The sequence below is a fragment of the Hibiscus syriacus genome, unplaced genomic scaffold (genome assembly GCF_006381635.1).
Source record: "Hibiscus syriacus cultivar Baekdansim isolate YM2019G1 unplaced genomic scaffold, ASM638163v2 tig00111402_pilon, whole genome shotgun sequence".
NCBI classification, from domain to species: Eukaryota; Viridiplantae; Streptophyta; class Magnoliopsida; order Malvales; family Malvaceae; genus Hibiscus; species Hibiscus syriacus.
This window is the reverse complement of record NW_024063082.1, coordinates 8520975-8545404: the sequence shown is the minus strand read 5'-3', so window position 1 is coordinate 8545404 and position 24430 is coordinate 8520975. Positions and strand designations below refer to the sequence as shown.

Below are 24430 nucleotides of genomic sequence, written 5' to 3'. Positions count from 1 at the left end.
AAATGATATACTTTAACGAGCAATGGTGCATTTAAGCCTTTTTTAAAACCCTGCCTAGCTTTTGGTTTAAGTTTCGCTTTAGTACCCAACAGTTAAAAAAATAATAGAACTAATAAGGTATCATTTTTATTTTTAAACGATGACGTGACATTACCGTATAGTAAGATGTCATCATCATCAATGAGTTGTTAACGGTAGGGTACCAACTTGAAACTTAAACTAAACATTATGTATAGTTTTGAAGAAAAATAAAGTTAGAGTGTCAAACTGAACAAAAGTAATAATTTAGATACTAAATATTTAGTTTACCCAGAAAAATAAAGGATCAAAGAGAAAAAAGTTTAAAAGATGAAAGAAATTCTGACAAATTTAAGGCCAAAAATGTCATTATACTTTTTTTTTCCAAATATTTACCTCTTTATGATTAATTAATTTTTAGTTGACCTACAAGGACAATATAATATATTGTAAATGAGAGATTTCAAAAACATTTTAAAGTAATACTCCAAAAAAAAAAATGTAATCGTTTAAGATTGATCTATTGCATTGGATAAAAGATAATAGGAGTTTATATTTTAGCAATAAAATTTAATTTAATATTTTAGTGAGAAGACGCCTTTTTATATTTTCAAAATTTGATAGAATTTATGTGAAAAAAATTACTTTATATATATATCTGTAATATCCTTTTTATTTTTTTAAATAAGAAATGTTATCATGAAAAAAAAATTACAAGCATAAAAATCCAAATATAAAATTAACAAATATATCAATCATCAAACTTTGGACAACACAATTTTTAATTATCCTATCTTAGAATGAATAAATTATAGGGGAAGTCGAGAGCCATCACACCTTCTAAGAAATTTAAATTCTTATTTACTTCAAGTATTATTTTTATATATTTTTGTTAATTATTAATTTCACACATAAAATTATGTAATTTCACGCCTTTAAATTTTTAATATTATTTCTCAAAAAGTTAAAATTATGTATTGTTCCTTATATCCTTACCTAAAATCTTGAAATGTTGTATCATATATTTTTTTTATTAGTCTAAGGTGTTATAAAGTAATATTTGTTTGAAATATTCTCAACTATTTGACAATGAACGTTCAAATACCTCGGTATATGTCGTGCTCGAATCCGACATCCTTGATACATTTGAAACAAAATTTGGGGTCATAAAATTTGATGGTATATTCTATCAACCAATTCAAACAGTAGCTATGCCATTGCCATCTTAATTTATAGGTCCATAAGCCAGGCTGTCTTTCTCAAACAATATTTAGAGACTATTGTATCTCCATATATTTACATTATAAATATATTATGTGCCCCTCTCTGAGCCATATTAACTTTCTCAAACAATAACAAAAAACTAATAATTAAAAGGGTAAAATATTAAACATAAGCATCAACGAAAAAGAGAGGGCAGCATACAAGAATTATGCAAAACGCAACTCACCTTCGTTTTTGGTATTTGATTTCACTTCAAAGATGTAACATAACTTTAAATCAGTCATGATTACAAGGTATTTAGTTGGGTAAATCATTAATTAATTGAATTCATTTGAACCCATGAATTAGGTTTCATAGTAACCATGATCATGACAATTCCACAGGAAAATGCAGGGTTTTTTTTTTTTCAATAAACTTTTCATTTTCAAGGATTAATTCATTATTTGGTCGAAGACTCCAAAATTCCATTAGAAAATGACATTTCCAAATCCTAACAAGAATTAAAGATATTGCTAATCCGATTAATGTATGCAAATTCTTAATTTAATCTAGATTATCAAATATTAAATAGCACATTTACTTATTTTGGATACTTTTTCTTTTTAAAAAAATAGAAAATAATCTAAAATACGGACATTTATCCAATTAGGGTATAAATTGCATGCAATAAGTGTGACAAATTATTTTTAAATGGTAAATTTTTAGTATATTACTAAATAAGTTTAAATAAAATTATAATAAATTATCTCAAAACTTAAGGGTGAAGTAGTCTTTAGCTTATTTTATTAGAGGAATAATCCATGATTATTTTATATTAAGGTTAGTGATCCTATAAAATACAAAGGTACCTTTCCTTTTATATTAAGGCTGGAGTTCAATTTCCGAACGTTTTATTTGCTACATATACACATGTTTAAAATTTATGGATATTATAATAAGCTAATTGTAGATATATATATATATTGACAAGAATTGTAGAGATTGAATTTGATTTATGTTGACATCTAAGTTGTGTATTATTCTTTACATATGTTTGACATGAAAACTGGTGGACCAATATACTTAGGGCATGTTGTTGATTATTTTTTATATTGTTTAATTTAAAATATATGATAAATTAGGTTAGTTATTATTAAATTATGTTAAAATAATTGAAGCTTTAAAAGTCATAAAACGATCGTTAAACTTCTTAATAATTTTTTAAATTTTATTAAATTATTTAAAAGTGTTATTAAAATATAAAATTGTTATAAAATGATCCTTGAATTTATCAAAAATTATCACTATTTTATAACGTGTAATGATCATTTTGTAATAATTTGGTAAATTTAATGATCATTTTGTAATTTCTAAAATATCAGAGATCAAGAAGATCATTCTAGCATAGTTTAGTGATCATTTGTGCATGTTATCTTAAAATTTAATTATCTAATATTACTGTTAAAAAGTGTTTTTAAATAGATAAAATGTATTACTTTTAAACATACAAAAAATTGTTGATATAAATAAAAACAATTAAATAATTTTATTTAAAGATATTTTATAAAAGTTAAATATCATAATTTTAATATCGATTAGAGGATAATAGTTTCCACAGACGTCATTGTTTCAGTCTAAGACTTTTTAAGAAGATTAATATTTTTTTACTATTGAGATCATTTAATAAGTTTAGACTAAGCGAACTTATAAGATTGTTTATTATAAATTATCCAAAAATACAGCTAAACCTCGGCCATTTATATTTGGGTTATTTATATAAATTATTAATTATTATGTTCAATTTTCTAGACATTTGTATTTATTATTTTTTTAGTATTCTTGAGTTATTATAAAATAATATTTTTTAATTTTTTAATTAATTAATAACACATTTACCAAACCTATAATCTTTAGAAAGAAAAATATTCATATTTATATCACTTCATGAGTTTTTATTATTTTAATGATTCATGCGAAAAAATAATGCATAAATTTAAAATATTTATTTTGTACGTATGACAATCAAAATCAAGTAATTTTTTTACAATTATCATTCTTGAAAATAATAATGATTTATTATTACTTTACGAAAAAAAAAATTGTAGAGTGGTGGTGTCATAAGCATGAAAAAGAAGAGTGAGTGAGTGAGGGTGAGTGGGTGACCGAGTCTTTTCCCGAAAATGTAATTTTCTAAAAAAGGCCAAAAATAAGTATTACGTGTCATTCATAGGTAAATCGGCGCGCCTCTTTTTCCCGTAAAAAAGTTAATAAAATTAAAAAAATTTCTCTTTCATGTAATGATGATTATAAATTTCTCACATCATTCGCTTTGTTTGATCTCCTTCTACTCTCTCTTCTTTCTTCTTATTTTTTTTTCTATCCAAACAAACAAGATTTCTGTTTTTTGCAGTTTCCTGTTTTTCAACTTTGAGTGAAACGATTTTCCCACATTTTTTTTAATGCGAAAGCAACACTGGGTTTCTTTCTTTTCACTGTAAAACATCACGGGTACGTCTCTCTTTCACCTGAAAATTTTCTTCACTTCCGAAATTTGTCTGTCAAATCCTTCTATTATTTTCCATTTGTTTATGATTTTTCTTTTGGTTTTTGGAATTGTTACCAGGTGAAGAAATGAATGGGAACACTATTCGTATCAAATATTAGGGCGTAGGACATACTTCTTTTGTGTGAAATTTGTTTTTTATCAGTTCTGTAAGCTAAATTAGTTTCTGGTTTTGTAATTTTAAGATATAATTATTATATATTTGTGATCTTGTTTGGGTACTAAGGCACTCCAGACAAATTTACATAATGGTGAAGAATTAGATGTAGAAAGGGATAGGAAAAATGACAGATTTTCAAGCTTTACAGCAAAAGCCAGACTCTTCAAATGATGCCACGGCTGTATTTGAAAGGGGTTTGGAGGAATTAATGAGGGGGCATTTAGATGATTGTATGTCATTTGCACCATGTAGTACTAATAGAAATCCTGATGATGAAGATGATGAGGGTGATCAGCTTTTTAGGAGGAGAAGAAGGTCAGATCTTGAAGGCGATGATTTAGCCGAATCATCCGCAGCTAGGAGGCGGCATTCCAGGATTTTGAGTAGGTGGGCTGCTAGGCAGGCTCAGGAAATGATAACCACGATTGAGAGGAGGAATAGGGAGTCTGAATTGATGGCTTTAGCTGGTTTACATACGGTATCAATGCTCGACTCTTCGTTCTTGCAAGAGTCGCAGTCACCTAATTCTAGGCGACAAGGAGGGACTGTCGAGAGGCCTAGCACGCAGGCTTCTTCGATTTTGCAAATGTGGAGGGAGTTGGAGGATGAGCATACGTTGAATAGGGCACGTGAGAGGGTGAGGGAAAGGTTGAGGCAGCAGACGAATGCTGATGGCGATATGACAATGTCTAGCACAACCTTGTTTGAGAGTCGTGGGATTGAGAATCATGGTAGTGTTATCGATGTCAGTGAGAGCGAGAACGAGTATGGAACATGGTTGAATGAGCAGGGTGTGTCGCTGAATGATGGTGGGGATAATGACGGGTCTAGTAGGGAGCAGTCTCCTGATCTTGGTGAAGTTGAGAGGGAAAGGGTGAGGCAGATCGTTCGTGGGTGGATGGAGAGTGGGATTAGTGATCATTCGTCATCCCGTGTTGGCAGTTCTAGAGCTGAATGGCTTGGTGAAACGGAGCGTGAGAGAGTTAGAATTGTCCGGGAGTGGGTGCAAATGACGAGTCAGCAGCGAGGAGTTCGTGGGGGACGAAGGGAAGATCATCAGACGGCTGCTACAATTGGTGCACAAGTCGATCAACCTCGTGAAGGTTCAGTTTCTGACCATGATGAAGGCCAACCAGAGCAGATTCCGAGGGACTTGCTGAGGTTGCGTGGACGACAAGCTGTTATTGACTTGCTTATGAGGATTGAGAGAGAGAGACAGAGGGAACTTCAGTCTCTATTAGAGCACCGTGCTGTTTCTGATTTTGCTCATCGAAACCGCATTCAGGTCTGTTGGCTCCATTTTCAGAACCTCAGTGAATTATGTTCAGCAATTCGTTGTATATGTTAGTTTTAACTTTGCTAATTTGCTGAAAATATCTGAAATATGCTGGAGTCTAAGTTGAGTTAAAGTAAACCGGCAGATTTTAGTGCTATTTGGTGTTGCACTAATTTTGTCACATGCTCATATGCATTCCCTTTATTAATTTATTTCATATATTTGATTGTAATATAAGGATTATAAATTGTTCTCTACGTGCAAGGATAGTAATTCCATCATTTTAGCAAGGTTTTGAATCCATCTAGTATTATAGTTTCATGTGGGATTAACCTGTTTCAGTGATAAGGTACTAAGGATGTTCTACAGTAAGTCAAGCCATTTTACTGGTGGAAAACAGGCCTATTTGATTGACTAAACACTTTGCTGGACGTTATTTATAGTTTTGTCAATGTTGGATGACCGTGACACTTAATGATGCTCTAGGCTGACTTAATATACATATGGATAACTTATTTATCCTCTTTCTGATTCTTCATAAATACGTTCTACGTCAGTTTCTACTATTCTTTCTTTCTTTGTCACTGCTCATTTGGAATTAAGATGCAGAAATATTCATGCTAGGTGGGAAATTGAAAGTTGATATATATATATATATATATATATATATATATATATATATATATATTATAGTAAAAAAAGTATTTTGATGTTGGAATCATCTTTTAATTGTGAAACCTTGACTATTTTGTAATCACATATCCGGATGTTAATATATATTTTGGTTTTGCTCAATTAAAATTCTTCTGTGATGACCTTTTTATTTGCATATGTGGCCATACTTAATTAGCAATACGTTTAACTCTGCAGTCACTACTTAGAGGTAGATTCTTAAGAAATGAAAGATCTGTTGAAGAGGAGAGACCACCTTCAATGGCAGCGAGTGAATTAATTCAATTAAGACAAAGACACACTGTATCTGGCTTGAGGTATGAAATGTTGTTATTCATGCTCAGATTAAGATTTCTTCTTTTTTTTAAAGAGTTTTACAATTATACAAAATATTTTGGTGATGGCTTGAACAATTCCTTGTAATGCTGCTTTCAGCTCTCTCAAGCATGAAGCTCTCATAGTTTCCATTGATTTGCTTAACAGCTAATTCTTTTTCTCGTTTAGGGAAGGGTTCCGCAACAGATTAGAAACCATTGTCCGTGGTCAAGCAAGCAGCAATTCAGAAACCACGTCTAGTAATGCCATTGATAATTCTATAATCGAATTTCCCCAATCAAACACATTTCAGGATGCTCAAAGTGATGAAAATGGGCATACACAATCCAGGAGTTCGGAAAGTGATGTCACACGGTCACAAACAGGAGATATGGTTAGCAACAACATGGCTGTTGAGAGCATAAGTTGGCAAGGAAATGCTAACCAAGGTGGCAATTGGCAGGAGCCAACAACCAATGGTGAGCAAGCAAGTTGGCCACAGCCAACATATGCTCAGTTCAATGAATGGAGAGAAGGCAATGCAGAAGAACTGGATACAAACTGGCAAGAAGGCTCAGTTAGTGAGTTTCGCCAAGAAAATTCTGGGAATGTAAATGGAGAAGAGAGTCATCTACAGGGAGGCCATAGGGTTTGGCATGAGGATGGCTCACAGGAAGCTGTTGATAATTGGTCAGAAGGGCCTTCTGATCCTCCGAGAGCACGTCGTGCAATCCCAGCTAGAAGGTTCAATAGATTTCATCCACCAGAAGATGATAATGTATATAGTATGGAACTTAGAGAGCTTCTGAGCAGGTATTTGACACAGGGTATTTTTTATGCTAAAAAGTAAAAATGTTATAACTTCTTTGATGGTTGATATAAATTTAATTTGTAGGAGAAGTGTCTCTAATCTTCTTCGAAGTGGATTCCGGGAAAGTCTAGACCAATTAATTCATTCTTATGTGGAAAGACATGGCCGTTCACCCATCGATTGGGATTTACATGGAAATTTGCCAACTCCAGCCTCACCAGAGCAAGATCAAGAGCAGCAGAGAGATGAAATAAATAGTGATCGGAATGATACGATTAACAGACCGTCACGGGTGTTACCTTCACCTCCAGTGCCACCACCACAACCACTATGGCATCAAGACTTACATCATCCCAGTTGGTCTCGGCACGGCATGCATAGATCAGAAATTGTGAGCCATCTTTCTTATTTTGTGCAACTGTATACTATCAAGTCATTTCCACTTTATTCTGTTATAGATGTTGCTATAGGTGTCAAGTTTCTCTTGGAATCAATATTTAACGTATTAGAGGTGGGCCGTAGGAATCATGATCATGAGTTTAATACCAAAGAATTATAGTTAAAATTATCCACGGAAACCATACTACCTGGAGAGAGAGTTTATTAGATAAGAAATTGAATTACGTACGAGGATTTTTTCTCCCTCCAGTGTGGGTATTAATTTTTGTAAACTATGCAGCTTGTTTCCCATTATTATAGTTCGTCAGTCTTGGCTTGTTTTGCTGAATATTATCAGGACATAGGCCCGTATATCTTACTCTCAATTTCGTAGATGGTACATTCTGTAACTGTGCGCTTTTAAGTTATTTATAAGGTTGCTTATTTTGAGCAGGAATGGGAGATGGTTAATGATCTTAGAGCCGATATGGCTAGGCTCCAGCAAGGCATGAGCCACATGCAGAGGATGCTGGAAGCCTGCATGGATATGCAGCTCGAGCTGCAGCGATCTGTCAGGCAGGAAGTATCTGCAGCGTTGAATAGATCAGCTGGTGAAAAAGGTCTGTAAATCCTCCCAACTTCTTTTCCCTCCTTAAAACCATTATTTCGGTCTGACTTTTATTACAGTTTCGACTGCAGAAACATCGGAGTATGGATCCCAATGGTGTCATGTAAGGAAAGGAACTTGCTGTGTTTGTTGCGATAGCCATATCGATTCACTTTTGTACAGGTTTTCACCTTCTGAACTTTCAAAATTTCTTTTTCGTGCTCACTATGAGCGTCTAACACCGGAATATGCGCAGCCCCTTCGGTACTGATCTATATACCATAATGGTTGCAGATGCGGACACATGTGCACATGTGCAAAATGCGCGAACGAGTTGGTTCGTGGAGGAGGAAAATGCCCATTGTGCAGAGCACCCATTGTGGAGGTAATCCGTGCGTACTCAATAGTGTAAAGAGATGAAGTAAAAGGTGTAAGAGTAAAGAGGTAAGAGTTAAGAGAAGCCAATGTGAGTTAAAAGGGCTCCATTCCAATTAAAAGAGTGTGAAGTTGTTGCCTTTATGATTTGTGAAACACTATGCTTTTGTATAATTGGAATAACACGTGGCATAATTATTCATTCATTAGTAAATAAAAATGACTTCAATTTTTCATATACGGTGTTTAATACAAATAAGTTTTATTCATGATGATATTGACATCAACATTTGATTTGATGGAAGTAAAAGGATAATTAACATTGAAATTAAGCAGCAATGTTGTTCATCTCAGCCTTGATGGCTGAAGCCAACTGATCATAAGCTTCACCCCATGCGCTCTTCATGTCTTCGCTCCATTTCCCTTCTCCTATTGCTTCTTTAACTGTCCTTAAAAGTGCTTCTTTCACCACCTGCGTAATAGATATTATTTCCCCATTACTTTACTAATTTAAATTACTTAATGGGATTAAAAAAATACCTCAAAATGGGGGTCTAAGACACCACTCTTGACATGAACGTTGCCCAGATTCTTCAAAGTTGTATCAGTGACCACCACCTCCCCTTTCTCCCTCAGTTGAATGGCTGACTCACATGTCTTCTCTTACATCAAACAAACATCACCATTATTTATGTTACATGCAATATTCAGATGAATTACAAGTGAAAAAATAATGGACTGACCATCTTGAAAACCTTGACAGCATGAGCTTTGAGCTTGGGATTATTCTGGGGAATCTCCTCAGACTCCCTCAGAAAACTGAACATATTCTTTGCAGCTGGTGCTATCTCCAATATCCTAAAAACCATCAAGTTAAAAAAAAGAGGAATATATATATATTCACATAAAGAAGAAGAAGACGACGAAGATTTCTACAGAGAAAAGAAAAGCAAGCTGAAACGAGGGATATCTTGCTTCAAAACCTCCCATGATTCCTTCACCAACGCTTCTTGCTTCTCTGTGAAACCCATCTCTCACAAACAAGAAATTCTCTCTGCACTTTCTATAAGATAAGCAGCGAGTGGTATGGTGGACCTCTCTCTCTCTCTATAGAGAGAGATTTTTGTTTTAAAACGGCAATCTTGTTTTTTCTTTAATTCGTGTAAGGAAAAAAATATTCAGAAAGAATAAAAAAAGTTGTAACTGTCATTTACTGATGTTATTAAAACATGAATTCAATACAGCTAAGCTCTATTTGTCTTTGTTTGAGTATCATTCATGATTTCGTTTCAACTTTCGAGATATGATTCAGAAATTTTAATTTCTTTCATTAAATTTAAATTTAATAATAAATTTCTAAAAAAAAATTGACCGGTAGTTTAATCAATTAAAATCCAAAATTTAAATATATAAATTAAACATATTATTTGAAAGATAATATATATAGAGAAAATCGCCTCAGTGACCAAAAATGCCTTATAATATACGATTTTAACCAACTTTTTTTGGATTTGCCAAAATGACCAACAAAATCGCAACGCGAAATAAAAATCGCAACGCGATCCCCAGAATCGCAAATCAGTTTCCAAAATCGCAACGCGATTCTTGAAAATCGCAATGCGATAGTACAAATTCGCATTGCGATTTTCCAGAATCGTAACGCGAATATGAAAAATCGCAACGCGAACACATAAATCGCAACGCGTAGTTGTAAATCGCAACGTGTATCCGTAAATCGCAACGCGTATCCGTAAATCGCAATGCGTATCCGTATATCGCAACGCGTATCCGTAAATCGCAACGACAATACGTAAAATCGCAACGCGTATCCGTAAATCGCAACGCGATTTTTAAAGCGCCATTATAATCGCTACGCGTATTTTATTTTCAAATTACAAAAACGAATATTAAGACAAAATCCCGTAATCGCAACTCATAACCTAAAACCTAAAATCACAACTCAGTCCCATCTCCATCTCTCACTCTCTACGGCGAAATCCGTCCCCATCTCCGAAGATTTCCGTCCCCATCTCCGGCGAAATCCCTCACAACCATTCACGGTCAGAAATCCCTCACAATATTCAGAAATGGAAAATCAACCTCCGAGGGTTAGTTTTTTAATTATTTTTATTTTGAAATTTTTGCATTATTGTAGGTTTTTCATATTGAAACTGATGATAAGTTTACTGGTCATTTCAATAATAGATTAACCATTTCACTTAGATTTCATTTCGCGTTACGATTCTCTCGTTGCGATTTTCATTTCGCGTTGCTATTCTCTCGTTGCGATTTTCAAGTTAGTATTTGTCTTTGTCTTTGTTCTGTCTTTTGGTTGAAGTAATGCAATCCATTCAAGTTTCAATTTGCAGAAGAGTCGCAACGAGATAAATGAAAATCGCAACGTGAAAATCACTATCTGCAACGAGAAAAATGAAAATCGCAACGGGAGAATCGCAACGCAAAATGAAAATCGCAACGAGAGAATCGCAACGCGAAACCAAAATCGCATTGCGATTTTCATTTCGCGTTGCGATTCTCTCGTTGCGATTTTCATTTCGCGTTGCGATTCTCTCGTTGCGATTTCATTTCTCTCATTGCGACAGTCATTCTCTCGTTGCGATTTTCATTTCAACCAAAAGACAAAACAGTGTTGCAAATTTTAGTTTCAAGAATAAACTACTACTTTTATGTTTATTGTTTTTGGTATATCTTCACAGTGTAGTTTTTGGTATATCTAACTTGGTATGTTTATTGTTTTGTAGAAATTTTTTCGGCTTCATTGACATTAAGGAATAAAGTTAGTCTAGCCACTACAATTGCTTCGAAGCTTTCACCTGCACAAAGACAATTGTTTGAGGAAAACCTGCTTCGGGCCATGGCTGAGAGTACAGCATCCGGGTGGAGATGCTAATTTGACCCATTTGTGGCTTCAGACCATGACATCAAATCTACCCGACAGTATACAACGTGGTGAGGAAGAGATATGGTTTCATTTTCCACCAGCGTATACTTGTTTTGGGCGGAAGGAGTTCTGCTTAATCACTGGTCTACGATTCGGACACGATGATGTAGGCGGTACACTCGTCATATCGCCCGCCCATCATGGTTATCCCGGGTTTTTCCGGATGAGTCAATGGAGAAGCCGAACCTACACGTCGACGACCTGAAGAAATTGTTTAATAAGAAAGCTGGTTTCACTCGGATGGATGACGTCGATGTTGTCCGAGTATGCCTTCTACTACTTGTGTATGCCGACTTTTTAGGCAGAGAGGCCAGACAACCTATTCCTCGGGAGCTAATAATATTGGTAGAGGACCTGAATGCATGGAATCTGTTTCCGTGGGGTTCGTATATATGGAAAGCTACCTGGACTAAGTTGTCTATGCCTTTGATGACCGCAAAAGTTTGCGTGGCGATGGGTCGAAATACACTTTTTCAGGCTTTGTTTGGGCCTTAAGGTAAGAATTTCTATATAATGTTTCTAAAATTATAATTAATTATTTAACAATTACTAATTTTGTTATTATATTGTTTGTAGATTTGGATATTCGAGGCTTTCCCCAGCATGCGTACATATGCAATAAAAACGTCAAATGATATTCCCAGGGCTATTTCCTGGAAGAGGAAAAATCTGTTGGATTGGAAGACTTAATACCATATGCGACAATAAATAATGTAAGTTAACACAAATACTTTCATATAATATAAACAAGTTATTAATAGTAGACGTTTAACTTTGTTTGAGTTTTTATATTGTTAGGAGGCCAACATTCCATTACAAAGACTGATACCCACGGAGGAAGAGCTTGCCACTGATTGGTGGCAACCTAGTCAGAGTTTTTTTGATGGCACGGATGATGAGCAGCATCCACTTCCTCCAATTCGAGAGCCATCACCTCACCCAGAGCCATCACCCGATCGACCCGACTATACACCTCTAGAACGAGAGCCATCACCTATCCCGTCACATCATCGAGCCTCTTCTCCACCATCACCTCATGATAGGCGACCGGTAAAGAGGCCACGACATTTATCTCCTTGTTCTCCACCTCCACGGGATGAGTTACGTGATGAGGTCAATGCCTTGCGTGAGGAGATCGGTACTCTACGCGATAACGATGGTGCATGGCGTGTGGAGGTGTCAACTTTACGTGGTGAGGTTACCGCTCTACGTGAGATGATAGTATCGTTGCAGAATGAGGTTCATACTCTACGCAACGAGGTAAGTTTAAGATTTTCCATATTTAACTTAATGATAAATTTACTCGTAATTTCACTTAGATTAGCCATTTCACTTAGATTGCTTAGTAAATTTATTCGGTTGCTGCCAATTATGCTAAACTGTGTATTCTTTAACACTGTGAAATAGTATTTGTCTTTGTTTTGTCTTTTGGTTGAAAGTAAATTTGTTCGGTTGCTGCCAATTCTGCTAAACTGTGTATTCTTTAACACTGTGAAATAGTATTTGTCTTTGTTTTGTCTTTTGGTTGAAAGTAAATTTGTTCGGTTGCTGCCAATTCTGCTAAACTAATACCCTGAAGTCAGTATTTGTCTTTGTTTTGTCTATTGGTTGAAGTAATGCAATCCATTCAAGTTTCAATTTGCAGAAGAAGAAATAGTTTACTTTCGCAACACGAAACTTAAAATTGCAACGAGAGAATCGCAACGCGAAATGAAAATCGCAACGACAGAATCGCAACGCGAAACCAAAATCGCATTGCGATTTTCATTTCGCATTGCGATTCTGTCGTTGCGATTTTCATTTCGCGTTGCGATTTTGGTTTCGCGTTGCGATTTTGGTTTCTCGTTGCGATTCTCATTTCGCGTTGCGATTTTAAGTTTTGTGTTGCGAAAGTAAACTATTTCTTCTTCTGCAAATTGAAACTTGAATGGATTGCATTACTTCAACCAATAGACAAAACAAAGACAAATACTAACTTCAGGGTATTAGTTTGAAACATATTTTTCTTTGTTATCTGATGCATTTTGTGAACTATGATAGAATAATGACTTGGGTGAATACAATGCAAGTTTGAAACATATTTGTCTTGTTTCACTGTTTAAATATCATGTCTGTTTATTTACTGATTTTGTATTTAATTATTTAGCGGCCCGATAGAGTGGATGCTTTACGTCGAGTTATGCTTGCACGACGGAGTTCACGCATCAGACAGCGTGCACGTGCTATTAAGTCTCCGTACACCCCAATAGTGCGAAGACACCGCAAGAAGAAGCCCGACTCGCCTATCATCCCTCAAGAGTCCACTCCTATCGTTGAAGAGGCCCCCCCTATCATTCCTCGAGAGTCCCCTCCCACCGTTCAAGAGGCCACTGTCATCATTGAAGAGGTCCCTCCCACCATTCAAGAGCCCGATTCACATGGCGTCATATGTAGGCTTCTTGAGAAACCCTCTGACGTGCCGGACATAATGGATGAGAGTTGGCTCTCGTATAAGTTACGGCCAGTACCATTCCGGTATCGGAAGTGGAGAGGAGACAACTACCAGACACAATTCTGGATAACACCCTTTGGGCTAAGACCGCAGTTGATTTTTATCTACATGAGCGGAGCCAGGGGTGTTTCACTGACATATGCAAGCTCACCGATGATATCTATTTGTTGCTTGATCGGTCTTGGTGGGGCGTATTATTAGGGGTCGAAGACAATGGCTATTTCGATGGGGGGGGTAAGTCTTATATTTTTCTTATATTTCAATTTGATTAATTTTTTTTTAAATTTATGTAAGTCACTAATATATGTCTTTTTTTGTAAAACAGCATATCGATGCGTGGGTGACATGTCTTCTAATAATAAGAAAACTTAAGAAAAATAAAAATATACGATATACAATTATGCCGACGTCTTTTAACGCCGTTCACTTGAAGAATGCACGAGATGAATCATTTGATTTGGGCAATGGACAAGCTAAACTTTATCCTGCATGGTGGGAGGTCGATAAGGTTAGTATTTATTTTAGATTGAGTTTAAAGGTTTTATGAAATAAGTGCGCAAATGAATGAATTATTACTTATGATTGCAGGTGTTTATCCCTGTTTTGGAACGTAAACATTGGATTCTCGTCGAGCTTCAGCTCCCATCCTTAAGACAATAGTGTATGACAGCATGATAAATTACATATCATTGGCTGATTTAAGAGATATTATTAAGGGATGGAGCTCTCATTTGGCTAAATCTTGGATGCGATCAATTATTGGACTCGTTCTGGAAACAAGAAGCCAAAGAAGCTCAATATTACAGTTATTAGAGACGAGACCGCGCCACAACAAACGGAAGGAGCCAGAGGAGATTGTGGTCCTCTCGTAAGCTTGGCGTTGGAGCGTTTGACGACGGGAAGCACCAAGTATCTACCTCCCACCGATAGAGATAGAGCTGCAGTAGGCTTGTGGTTTCGGCATTATATGGCTAAATCGATATATACGAGACGCTGCCTACCTACATCCGCGTTATAAAAATGTTCATAAACAATTGGTAAGTTTATAGACTTTTGGTTTGAAAATGTTTGGTTAAGTACCTAGAATTCAATAATTTGCTGTTTGTAGGTTTTAGATGTGTAGAAAGTGTTGTTTGAGCAAATGTTTGGTTTCTGCAGGTTAATCTCAGAAGTGAACTGCGTGAAAATGATGTATGGCTGCAAAAGTTGATTCAATAGTTTAATTGATTGTTTTTTGATTGTTTAATTGATTTGTAAAAGTTGATTCAATAGTAGATGATTGGAAATAAGAATTATTGCTTATTTTTTGATTGTTTAATTGATTTGTAAAAGATTATTTGTAAAAGTTGATTTGTGTAATTGATGCGAACATAATTCTTATTTGTGCTTGTTTAATTGATTGAAATGTAATGGTTGATTTTGTTGATTTCAATCTGCATTATGTTGAAGGCAAAAATGACTATCGCAATGCGAAATGAAAATCGCAACGAGAGAATCGCAATGCGAAATGAAAATCGCAATGCGGAAATGAAAATCGCAACGAGAGAATCGCAATGCGATTTTCATTTCGCATTGCGATTTTCATTTCGCATTGCGATTCTCTCGTTGCGATTTTCATTTCGCATTGCGATTTTCATTTCCGCATTGCGATTCTCTCGTTGCGATTTTCATTTCGCATTGCGATTTTCATTTCGCATTGCGATTTTCATTTCCGCATTGCGATTTTCATGTTGGGATTTTCATTTCGCATTGCGATTCTCTCGTTGCGATTGTAATTTCCGTGTTGCGATAGTCAAATGCATGCCTAATAAGTGATAACAACTGAATAACAAGAGTTGGTTAAGTCAAAATGGTTGGCCTGAGTCATTAATTCAACTGAAAATGTTAAAAGTTCACACATAAAATCCACATAATACAACGTTTGCATTTAAAAATCACCTAAGTTAACAGTCCCAAAAGGTGAAGCATGTGAGCTTTGGATTTTGATGAGGATCCATATTTTGGTAGAGGAAAAGATGATTTTGATGGAACTGGTGATCCACATGTCAACCTTGTATGACCACTTTCCTTGCACCGACTACATGTCGAGCTCTTCTTCTCTTCACCCTTAGACGGTATACGATCGTGACTTTTGGTCGGCCAGGTAGCCTTCTGTCCATGGCTGGTGGCAAAACTGTTTGTAAGTCATCTGGTATGTCCCACTCAGAAGGATGTGGAATAGGGTAGAAAATCTCGGCATAAGTCTGTCGATAAACTTCTGTAGTGTAGCAATCCATAGCGTATGCGCTTGAATCATCTTGGTTTAAATGAAGAGCAACTTTTATAACATGGCCACACGGATAACCAGATGTTTGCCATTTCATACAACTACACGTCTTTGCATTTAGATCGACTAGCCCATTTAAGTTATTATCCAGTACTTGAAACAAAGTGTTTGAACATGGTTCAACTCTCCATGACGTTGACTTCACAACACGTTTCGTTATCTTTTTTTCAGTCCATGGTGTAACACGATGTTCCAATGTTCCTGTAAATTTAAATAAACAATACTTAGTAAAATATATAAATATGATAAGTTACGAATTCAAAGAAATAATACCTGCATGGTTTCTTTTCTTGTAGTACCACTGTTGAATAGAGGCTCGAAAAAACTCCATTAACATAGTAATGGGTAATTTCCGGGAATGACGACTTAGAGCGTTGATTGATTCTGCACTATTAGACGTCATGAAACCATATCTTGCTCCAAGTTGATGTACTCTTGACCATCTTTCAAACCCGACATCTTCTAGTGTTTGAGCACACTGAGGCAAAACACGTCTTAAACAATTTATATGCTTATTGAAATCCACTTCCCGATAAGCTTTTACAGCCTTCCAGTATGTCCATTTGTGCTTTTTTATACCAGCAGACCTTGATTTTAGATTTCTATACAAATGAACACCACAAAGTCCATGAAAAGCATCTGGGAAACACCTTCTAACAGCGTTGTCAATTGAGTTTGCCCTATCGGATATGATTGTCAGATTGCTAATAGGACCTATGCAATCCCTAAGATGCCCCATAAACCATGTCCATGAATCAGAGGTTTCAGATTTGCCAACCCCGTAAGCTATTGGCAATATCCCATTGTTAGCATCCATGGCTACTGCTAATAAGTTTACTCCAAGGTATCGACCTTTCAAATGTGCTCCGTCAACTATAATAACTGGGCGCATGCAAGTAATAAACGAACGAATCTACAAAATAATATACACAAGAAATATAATCATTTAAATGTGAAATGCATGTAACTAACAAAAATGAGTCAACAAAATTATATTGATTTACTAACCGTAGCACCAATGGCGATAAACAGCAACTCAAAGTGTCCATCTCTATCTGTTTTGATATGAGTTACCGACTCAGGATTTTTCAGCTTTAAATTGTGACAATAAGCCGGCAATTGGGCAAACGATGCTTCTGGCGACCCCCTCAACAATTCCAAGGCATAACATTTGGCTCTCCAAGCTTGAGAATATGATATACTAATCTTGAACCGAGCATTCATGTCAGTCATAATTTCATGTCCCCGATATACCCTGCCATTCAAAAACATTAACTCAGCCAGAAAACCACCCAACACCTTTTTGTTTGCCTGTCTATGGTGAGGAAAAACTTGGGTTCTTGAACATGTATGTTTATCAATAAAAGTCCTAACTTGAAACATTTCGCAATCTTTTATTCTCTTTGTAATCATACGCCACGTACAGTTTTTGTCAATCATACACCTTGTTTCGAAACGATCTTTGCTTGATTTGTTAACTTTTAGTTGATAGCCATCTTCCACACATTTCGTATACAAAGCTATCTTCAAGTCTTCCTTTGTATCAAAACAATCATCTTTCTTGATACGAATAACTTTTGTGTAACAATCAACTGCTTTCTTTACCAACTCTTCTTCCGGTATCTGAAGTAATTCTGGCATATTCCAGTTATACGCCCGTGGCATTTTCTTTTCTTCGGGGACTTTTTCTTCTTCTTTTTCTTCTTCAGGATTATATGAATTACAGAATGGATGTTCAACATGTTCATTCACAGTCGTAACTTCATCCTCATTATCATCAACAATACATTCTTCGGCAACGGCTGTTTCGTCATCAAAATTCGGGTATTGACCAATATCAAAATCATTACACGCAGGGTCTGTTTCTTCTTCTGAAACATCATCAAAATCCGTGTATTGACCAATATCAAAGTCCGGATATTGACCAAGACCAAATTTCGAATACTGACTAGTACTCACAATTTTTCTGTTGGCTCATTATCGTCTAACTGGTCAATACGAAAACCGGAATTTGGTGCTGAAAGTTGATTGGGATTTGGATTAGAGAAAGGTTGTGGGTTTTGAGAAAAACTTAGTTGATTACTACCCGCTACTGACCCAACAATACTACTTCTAGGTTCAACAACATACAATGTAACATCATCTTGTGAAACACTAATGTAAGCAATGAATCGTTCAACATCTTCATTGTCGGTTAACAAATAAACTTTACCATTTCTCTGATAAGATAGCCTAAATCCACTTAGGGGCTCTAAATTCAATTTATTTGAAACACGTAGCATTAGAGTCTCATAAGTTAACTTTTGTAAAGACAATTTTAGTTGAAGATTCATGGGTAAAGGCATATATTGTAAAACACCATGAACATTATCCCATGACCCTCCAAAACACAAATCTATCCAAACATGATCAACATTAGATGATTTCATGGTTGTAAATTAATTTACTAAACAGACGAGCTGCGAAACTAAAACCTGTTGTCGGATTGGGAAGGATGTCGTTGGATATAGGAACGGATGTCGCCGGAGAGAGTGATAGATGGAGATGGAATGAGTTGCGATTTAGGGATTTAGTTTATGATTTGTTGTTGTTGCGTAGTTATATACCCAAAATTTCAGTGTTGTGATTTACAGATTCTCGTTGCGATTTACGGATTATCGTTGCGATTTACAGATCCTCGTTGCGATTTACGGATTATCGTTGCGATTTACGGATACGCGTTGCGATATACGGATACGCATTGCGATTTACGGATACGCGTTGCTATTTACGGATACACGTTGCGGTTTACGGATACGCGTTGCGATTTATGTGTTCGCGTTGCGATTTTCATATTCGCGTTGTGATTCTGGAAAATCGCAATGCGAATTTGTACTATCGCATTGCGATTTTCAAGAATCGCGTTGCGATTTTGGAAACTGATTTGCGATTCTGGGGATCGCGTTGCGATTTTTATTTCGCGTTGCGATTTTGTTGGTCATTTTGGCAAATCCAAAAAAAGTTGGTTAAAATCGTATATTATAAGGCATTTTTGGTCACTGAGGCGATTTTCTCATATATATATATATAAATTATCCAAAAAATCATATATAATTTTAATATTAATATTAAAATATGGACCTATAATATTGTCATGATAAACGATAAACGATAAACGTTGAAAGTTAATTAATTAACGGTTTTTATTTAATCGGGAGTCATAAATGAAATATTAGATGTTAAAATGCTTAAAAAAATAATAAGGACCAAAATAATTATTCAATTAAATAGTAGGGACTAATTTTAACATTAGGTATAAAAATCAATTTTAAATTTAGGGTTTCTTTTTCTTCTAGTTTTAGAAAAAAATTGTATTTTTTATTTAATTTCCATTTTCTCGTATATAACTTTCCTTTTCAGGATGAAAAACTAATTACAAAAAAAATTAAAATATGAATCTTAATAAATCAATCATAAATTTTGATGATTAAAAAGTTGATTATAATGGCATTGATGAATTCTTGTGATTAGTGGAATTAATTCGAGAAGTTGAACAAATTTTAGACAAAAATGTCCTTGACTTGAAAATCTTTGTTAAGGTCACTATTGGTCTAAGCTGAATCAAAACTAACATAAGGCCCAATTAGTTTAAGCCCAAAACGAAGACCACGTCCTCAAATCTTTTAGAACATCTTTAAAAATTAAAATATTAGACGTTATTTATTCAGACAATTATTTGTTTATGCACTGATCAACCGATTATAATTTTATACCAACCAAATAATATATATAATTAAAGATAAGAATGGACGCAAAATTTTATGTTATGAGAGACGAATTTCTAAAATTTTACGAGGGAACGGACTTATAAAATTCTAGGGGTTGAAAATATATTATCAATTAAAAATACCACCACCTGTCCTCCTTCATTCCATCCCTGATTAAAGGATTTATTATTATCCCTTAAAGTCTTAAATTCAAACATCGCATATGTAAGAGTACATGAATGCTCATTGTCAAATAGCTGAGATAATCTTTAAATAGATACATGTATTCACTCTAAATTTATCAAAAAGTATATTTTTAAATAATATAAACAGGGACAAGGGAGGGGCTGTAGTCCTCTAACCTCATCCATTTTTCTTAATTTTTAGGACAAATTACATGTTTACTCATTTTTATTTTATTTTGGTCACTCAATTATTATTTTTTATTTTAAAATCATATCTAATATTACATTTTGGTTTAATTTTGATCATCCATTGTTAAAGAATTAACGATGCTAACGTGTCACCATAAGATAATGCCACATCATTATTGAAAAAAAATAAAAGATGTTATGTCAGTAGTTTTGTTAATTTTTTAACTTTGAGTGACCAAAATGAAACCAAAATACAACATTACATATGATTTTGAGAAGAAAAATAATTAGATGACCCAAACAACGTTAGATATTATTTTGAAAAGAAAAATAATTAGATGACTAAAACTAAATAAAAATGATAGTTATATACTAAACATATAATTTACCCTTTTTTTAATTAAGTAAAGAGGTATTATTTTTTTAAGATCGTGTCAAAATTCAAACCTAGATGAGACAACATAAGTATCTTTAACCACTTAGTTAATTAAAAAGTTTATATAATAAATTTACAAAATAATCCCCAATTTTTTAAACAAAATATATTTTATCTCTCCCAATTAAAAAAACAAACACGAAATCAATGATTTCTTACCAAAAGAGACAAAACATCTGCATATGCCCAAAGCACGTTGCACCATTCCCACTTTCTATCACTTTCTCGAGAAAAAATCATCTCCGAAAACTTCAAATCTACTAAGTTATGACAGATCCCAAAGCCACCTAAATTACTTAAAAAGTTATCCATCCTTACAAATCAAGCCATTTTTGACCAAACAACTAACAAAATAATAATAAATTTATAAGGAAATGTGTATTTTATCCATCATCAACCATGATCTAAATTTTTAAAAACCTAGATTAACAAGTTCACATATTGCTCTCACAATATATATGATGAAGAAAATAAAATTATAATCCCTTAATTTCAAAAAAGAAAAGAAGTAAATACATTATATACCCATAAATTTATTTAAATTGGAAAGTAAATCAATATAAATGAAAAAGGTTTAACATGCATGTCGATCGGATCCATGAACCAAACAAAATATGTCTGATTATTACAGGACTTTATCTAAAAAAAATTGAATCCCAGTGGTAGGGAATTGCGTGTAATTTCAATTCAATGCACACAGAAAATAAATAAATAAATAAAATTACATGTAAAAACCCATAAATAAGCAAATATATATAATTATTTCATGTACGTGGGCACCTTCTTTTCGCGATGGGATCATGAAAACCAGCTTCGAAAAACGCATCGACTTCATCTCTGTTGACGATCTCGAAGAAGTCGAATTCCGACAGCTTCCGCTTACACGAAACATGTGTTTTCCTAGGTTTCCTTGGCGCTCCCGGACATGACAAAACTGCTGGGATCTTGTTTTCCTCTGAGGTCGGCGTGGAACACTCGCTGCTACTTTCGTCTTGATTCTTGATTTTTTTATGGATTTCGATTCCGCTTTGATTGGAAGATTGAATGTTCAGTTTGGGTAATTTTGATTTCGCCAAATCTTGGAGTGATCCAAGATCTGCGGACATTATTGTTTAAATTAAACAAAAGGAAAATGAACCAGAAAGAGAAGAAGAAGAAGAAGACGTGTAGTGGAAGGTAAGAGAAAGGGTGAGGAAGAAGGAGTGTAGGATCGTTTTGTATTATTCTCTAAAGAATTTACTCACTTTTTTTTTTTCGATGTCAAATGAATTTCGGTATGGAGAACTTCGTGTTTATTGTTGAAGCTGCCTTTGTTTTCTTACCCTTTTTTTTACCTCATCCTCTTTTAGCTTTTTGCTTGTGTAGCCATAACATAGATTTGGCTTAGTTTTAAAACTACGTAAAATTCCATAGCAGGTTGTGTAACACCCCCAACTCATACCCGACCCGGATATGAGTCAGAGATACTACATTGACTTTAAAACACAACTCTTAACTAATAATAGTAAAATATTTGAACTTATATTAAGAAAATACAATAATATACATATTGTAATATAAGTTTACCAAAATATTCAGAGCATACACAACTTAACCCTTTAATTACATGCCAACTGCCATTTACATAACAAAATGACCTACTGATTAAGTTGCTTCTGATCTGATGGTTGCAGGAGTAATACTGTCAAGCTGCTTCACCTGTCTCGTCTATTTCCTCGGATCCTACGTGTGAAACACTCACACGCTAAGTCATCGACTTAGTGAGGCAATAATAATAACAAGACAATGTAATGAAAATGTCATGATCATATGAAATGAGATGCAAACATGTACTTAATCAATGTAGTATACATCATTAATATCCATACCTGTAAGCGTATGACTGTAACATTCATGAATCTGTATTAATAAGTTTATTGGCTCATGATAGCATATTGAGAACCTAAGGTATCGGAGTAATGTGAGGTTGTGCACTATGCTGTCACCACAGCTCGTATAAATGCACCGAAGTGCCCCGTAGAATTGCACCGTAGTGCCATATAATGATGTCCATAAGGACCACATAGAATTCTTTAAGAATCATATACATATACTATGGATCAAGTATGTGTCTTTCAAGACTTCACACATGTTCCAAAGAATATACATATGTCCCAAAGAACCGCGTAGAATTGCACCGTAGTGCCCTATAATAATGTCCATAAGGACCACATAGAATTCTTTAAGAATCATATACATATACTATGGATCAAGTATGTGTCTTTCAAAACCTCACACATGTTCCAAAGAATATACATATGTCCCAAGGAACCGCGTAGACCCTCTACCCTTGGCATGCCAACTATACCTATAGTTCTCATCTACATAACATGGGCTTTTACATTTCACGTAGTCTATATCGCGTAGACATGTAATTTCTTACCTTTTCACATAGCTCATAACTTTTCCCACATATTCATGTCATATAATGCATTTTATATGAACTCATGTCATGTCTCATAATACAGAATATGCTCATGTACCAAGATATAAAATCTAGACTTATCACAAGTCTAGAATGGAGTATATTTCTATAATCATGCTATGCATATGCACTCACCTATACTTCTTTGCCTTTTCCTCGATCGATCCTATGGTAGATTGTTCCCGAACTCGTGTAGGCTCGGTATATACATAAACATAATTTTCAAGATGATTATCAGATGTCTATGTCTTGAAATTAATCTTTAATATCTTACCAATCTAAGGAATTAATAGCTTAATCTTTCTTTCTTTACTTTCTTTTTTTTTCTCATGGGGGAATCGGTTCCCCCCCTGGGGGTATCGATTCCCCTCTAGCATTCTGGAATTTCATATTCGTTGAGGGGTATCGGTTCCCCTTGAATGGGTATCGATTCCCCTAGCCCAAAAATCCTATTTTGAGCTCGGAAATCATCCCATTTCAGCTCAAACATACATATTTCACTCTTTACTACTCTTAGCTTTCATACACTTACTTTAACTAATTATTATCCATTAAATACCTCTAAAACTTAGAAATCTAATTCTCCATGTAGAATTTAAGAATCTAACCCAAATTCCAATATGTTATAATTTGAATTCTAACACCTCATACTTCTTAGTTAGCTTCTTGACAAGTCAAAAATCTTATTCAAACTTCAAAAACTCATTCATATCAAAATTTCATCTAAAAATTCATTTTCCAAATCTATATCTAAAACACTCATCTTGTTGTCTTAATGTCATATAAGCTTTCCTTTAGCTTATATAACATCCAAACTTCCATTTCCAATCTAAAAATCAAAGAAACTACCAAGGTTCAGATTTTTACCTTTACTTGCAAGCTTCACGTTGGGAGAAGGAAGAGAAGAAAATAAGGAAGAATGAAGAAGAAATGAGAGAATTCTGGAAACCTAATGCCTACGTGGTTCTAATATAATCCCCAAGTAATATTTAATTATTTCATTTACTCAATTACTCTTTTACCCTCTTAATTCCCTTCTTTATAATTCAATCCTACACCAAATAACTCAAATAGATCATTACACTCTTCCATCATTTTACTTAAATCACCAAATGTTGAAACTTTGCAATTTAATCACTAACCCGGCATGGAGGATGTTACAAATCTCTCCCCCTTAAGAAAATTCGTCCTCGAATTTTTTATTGCACGAACAAATGAGGGTATTGATGTCGCATATCTTCTTCACGCTCCCA

General features: G+C 34.6%; 4 protein-coding genes across 6 annotated transcripts in view; 1 reads left to right on the top strand and 3 right to left on the bottom strand.

Annotated features, from left to right (window-relative positions):
* The first annotated feature begins 3580 nt into the window (after nucleotides 1-3580).
* Nucleotides 3581-24103, top strand: LOC120162424. 3 transcript variants are annotated; one of them, XM_039172578.1, is made up of 9 exons: nucleotides 3581-3729; nucleotides 3845-5229; nucleotides 6091-6209; nucleotides 6397-7020; nucleotides 7103-7409; nucleotides 7851-8016; nucleotides 8084-8186; nucleotides 8298-8424; nucleotides 24079-24103. In XM_039172578.1, exons 2-8 carry the CDS (start codon nucleotides 4069-4071, stop codon nucleotides 8413-8415), a joined length of 2598 nt encoding a protein of 865 aa, XP_039028509.1. In that variant the 5' UTR covers nucleotides 3581-3729; nucleotides 3845-4068; the 3' UTR covers nucleotides 8416-8424; nucleotides 24079-24103. The 3 variants fall into 3 exon arrangements, with proteins under 3 accessions (XP_039028509.1, XP_039028510.1, XP_039028508.1); XM_039172579.1 differs by lacking the exon at nucleotides 24079-24103 and having other exon boundaries at nucleotides 8096-8186; nucleotides 8298-8588; XM_039172577.1 differs by lacking the exon at nucleotides 24079-24103 and having other exon boundaries at nucleotides 3582-3729; nucleotides 8298-8588.
* Nucleotides 8624-9495, bottom strand: LOC120162428 (non-symbiotic hemoglobin 2). The gene is made up of 4 exons (XM_039172584.1): nucleotides 9315-9495; nucleotides 9122-9236; nucleotides 8919-9035; nucleotides 8624-8850 (listed from the first exon to the last, which is right to left on the bottom strand). The coding sequence occupies exons 1-4, from the start codon at nucleotides 9407-9409 to the stop codon at nucleotides 8707-8709; spliced, it is 471 nt and encodes a 156-aa protein (XP_039028515.1). The 5' UTR covers nucleotides 9410-9495; the 3' UTR covers nucleotides 8624-8706.
* LOC120162429 (cyclin-dependent protein kinase inhibitor SMR1-like) lies at nucleotides 21332-21891 on the bottom strand. Its single transcript, XM_039172585.1, has one exon. It carries the CDS (start codon nucleotides 21817-21819, stop codon nucleotides 21478-21480), a length of 342 nt encoding a protein of 113 aa, XP_039028516.1. The 5' UTR covers nucleotides 21820-21891; the 3' UTR covers nucleotides 21332-21477.
* LOC120162426 (SEC12-like protein 1) overlaps nucleotides 22034-24430 on the bottom strand; it is a 28357-nt gene continuing 25960 nt past the window's right edge. Inside the window, exon 12 of the mRNA XM_039172582.1 lies at nucleotides 22034-22047. The gene's annotated coding sequence lies outside the window, so the exon portion shown is untranslated. The remainder of the gene's footprint in view (nucleotides 22048-24430) is intronic.

Coding starts and splice junctions, on each gene's coding strand:
- LOC120162424 (XM_039172578.1), top strand. CDS start 4,069: ATGACAGATTTTCAAGCTTTACAGCAAAAGCCAGACTCTTCAAATGAT. Junction 5,230..6,090: donor CTCATCGAAACCGCATTCAG/GTCTGTTGGCTC, acceptor TTAACTCTGCAG/TCACTACTTAGAGGTAGATT. Junction 7,021..7,102: donor CTTAGAGAGCTTCTGAGCAG/GTATTTGACACA, acceptor TTTAATTTGTAG/GAGAAGTGTCTCTAATCTTC.
- LOC120162428 (XM_039172584.1), bottom strand. CDS start 9,409: ATGGGTTTCACAGAGAAGCAAGAAGCGTTGGTGAAGGAATCATGGGAG. Junction 9,036..9,121: donor CTGTCAAGGTTTTCAAGATG/GTCAGTCCATTA, acceptor ATGTAAGAGAAG/ACATGTGAGTCAGCCATTCA. Junction 8,851..8,918: donor TCTTAGACCCCCATTTTGAG/GTATTTTTTTAA, acceptor TCTATTACGCAG/GTGGTGAAAGAAGCACTTTT.
- LOC120162429 (XM_039172585.1), bottom strand. CDS start 21,819: ATGTCCGCAGATCTTGGATCACTCCAAGATTTGGCGAAATCAAAATTA.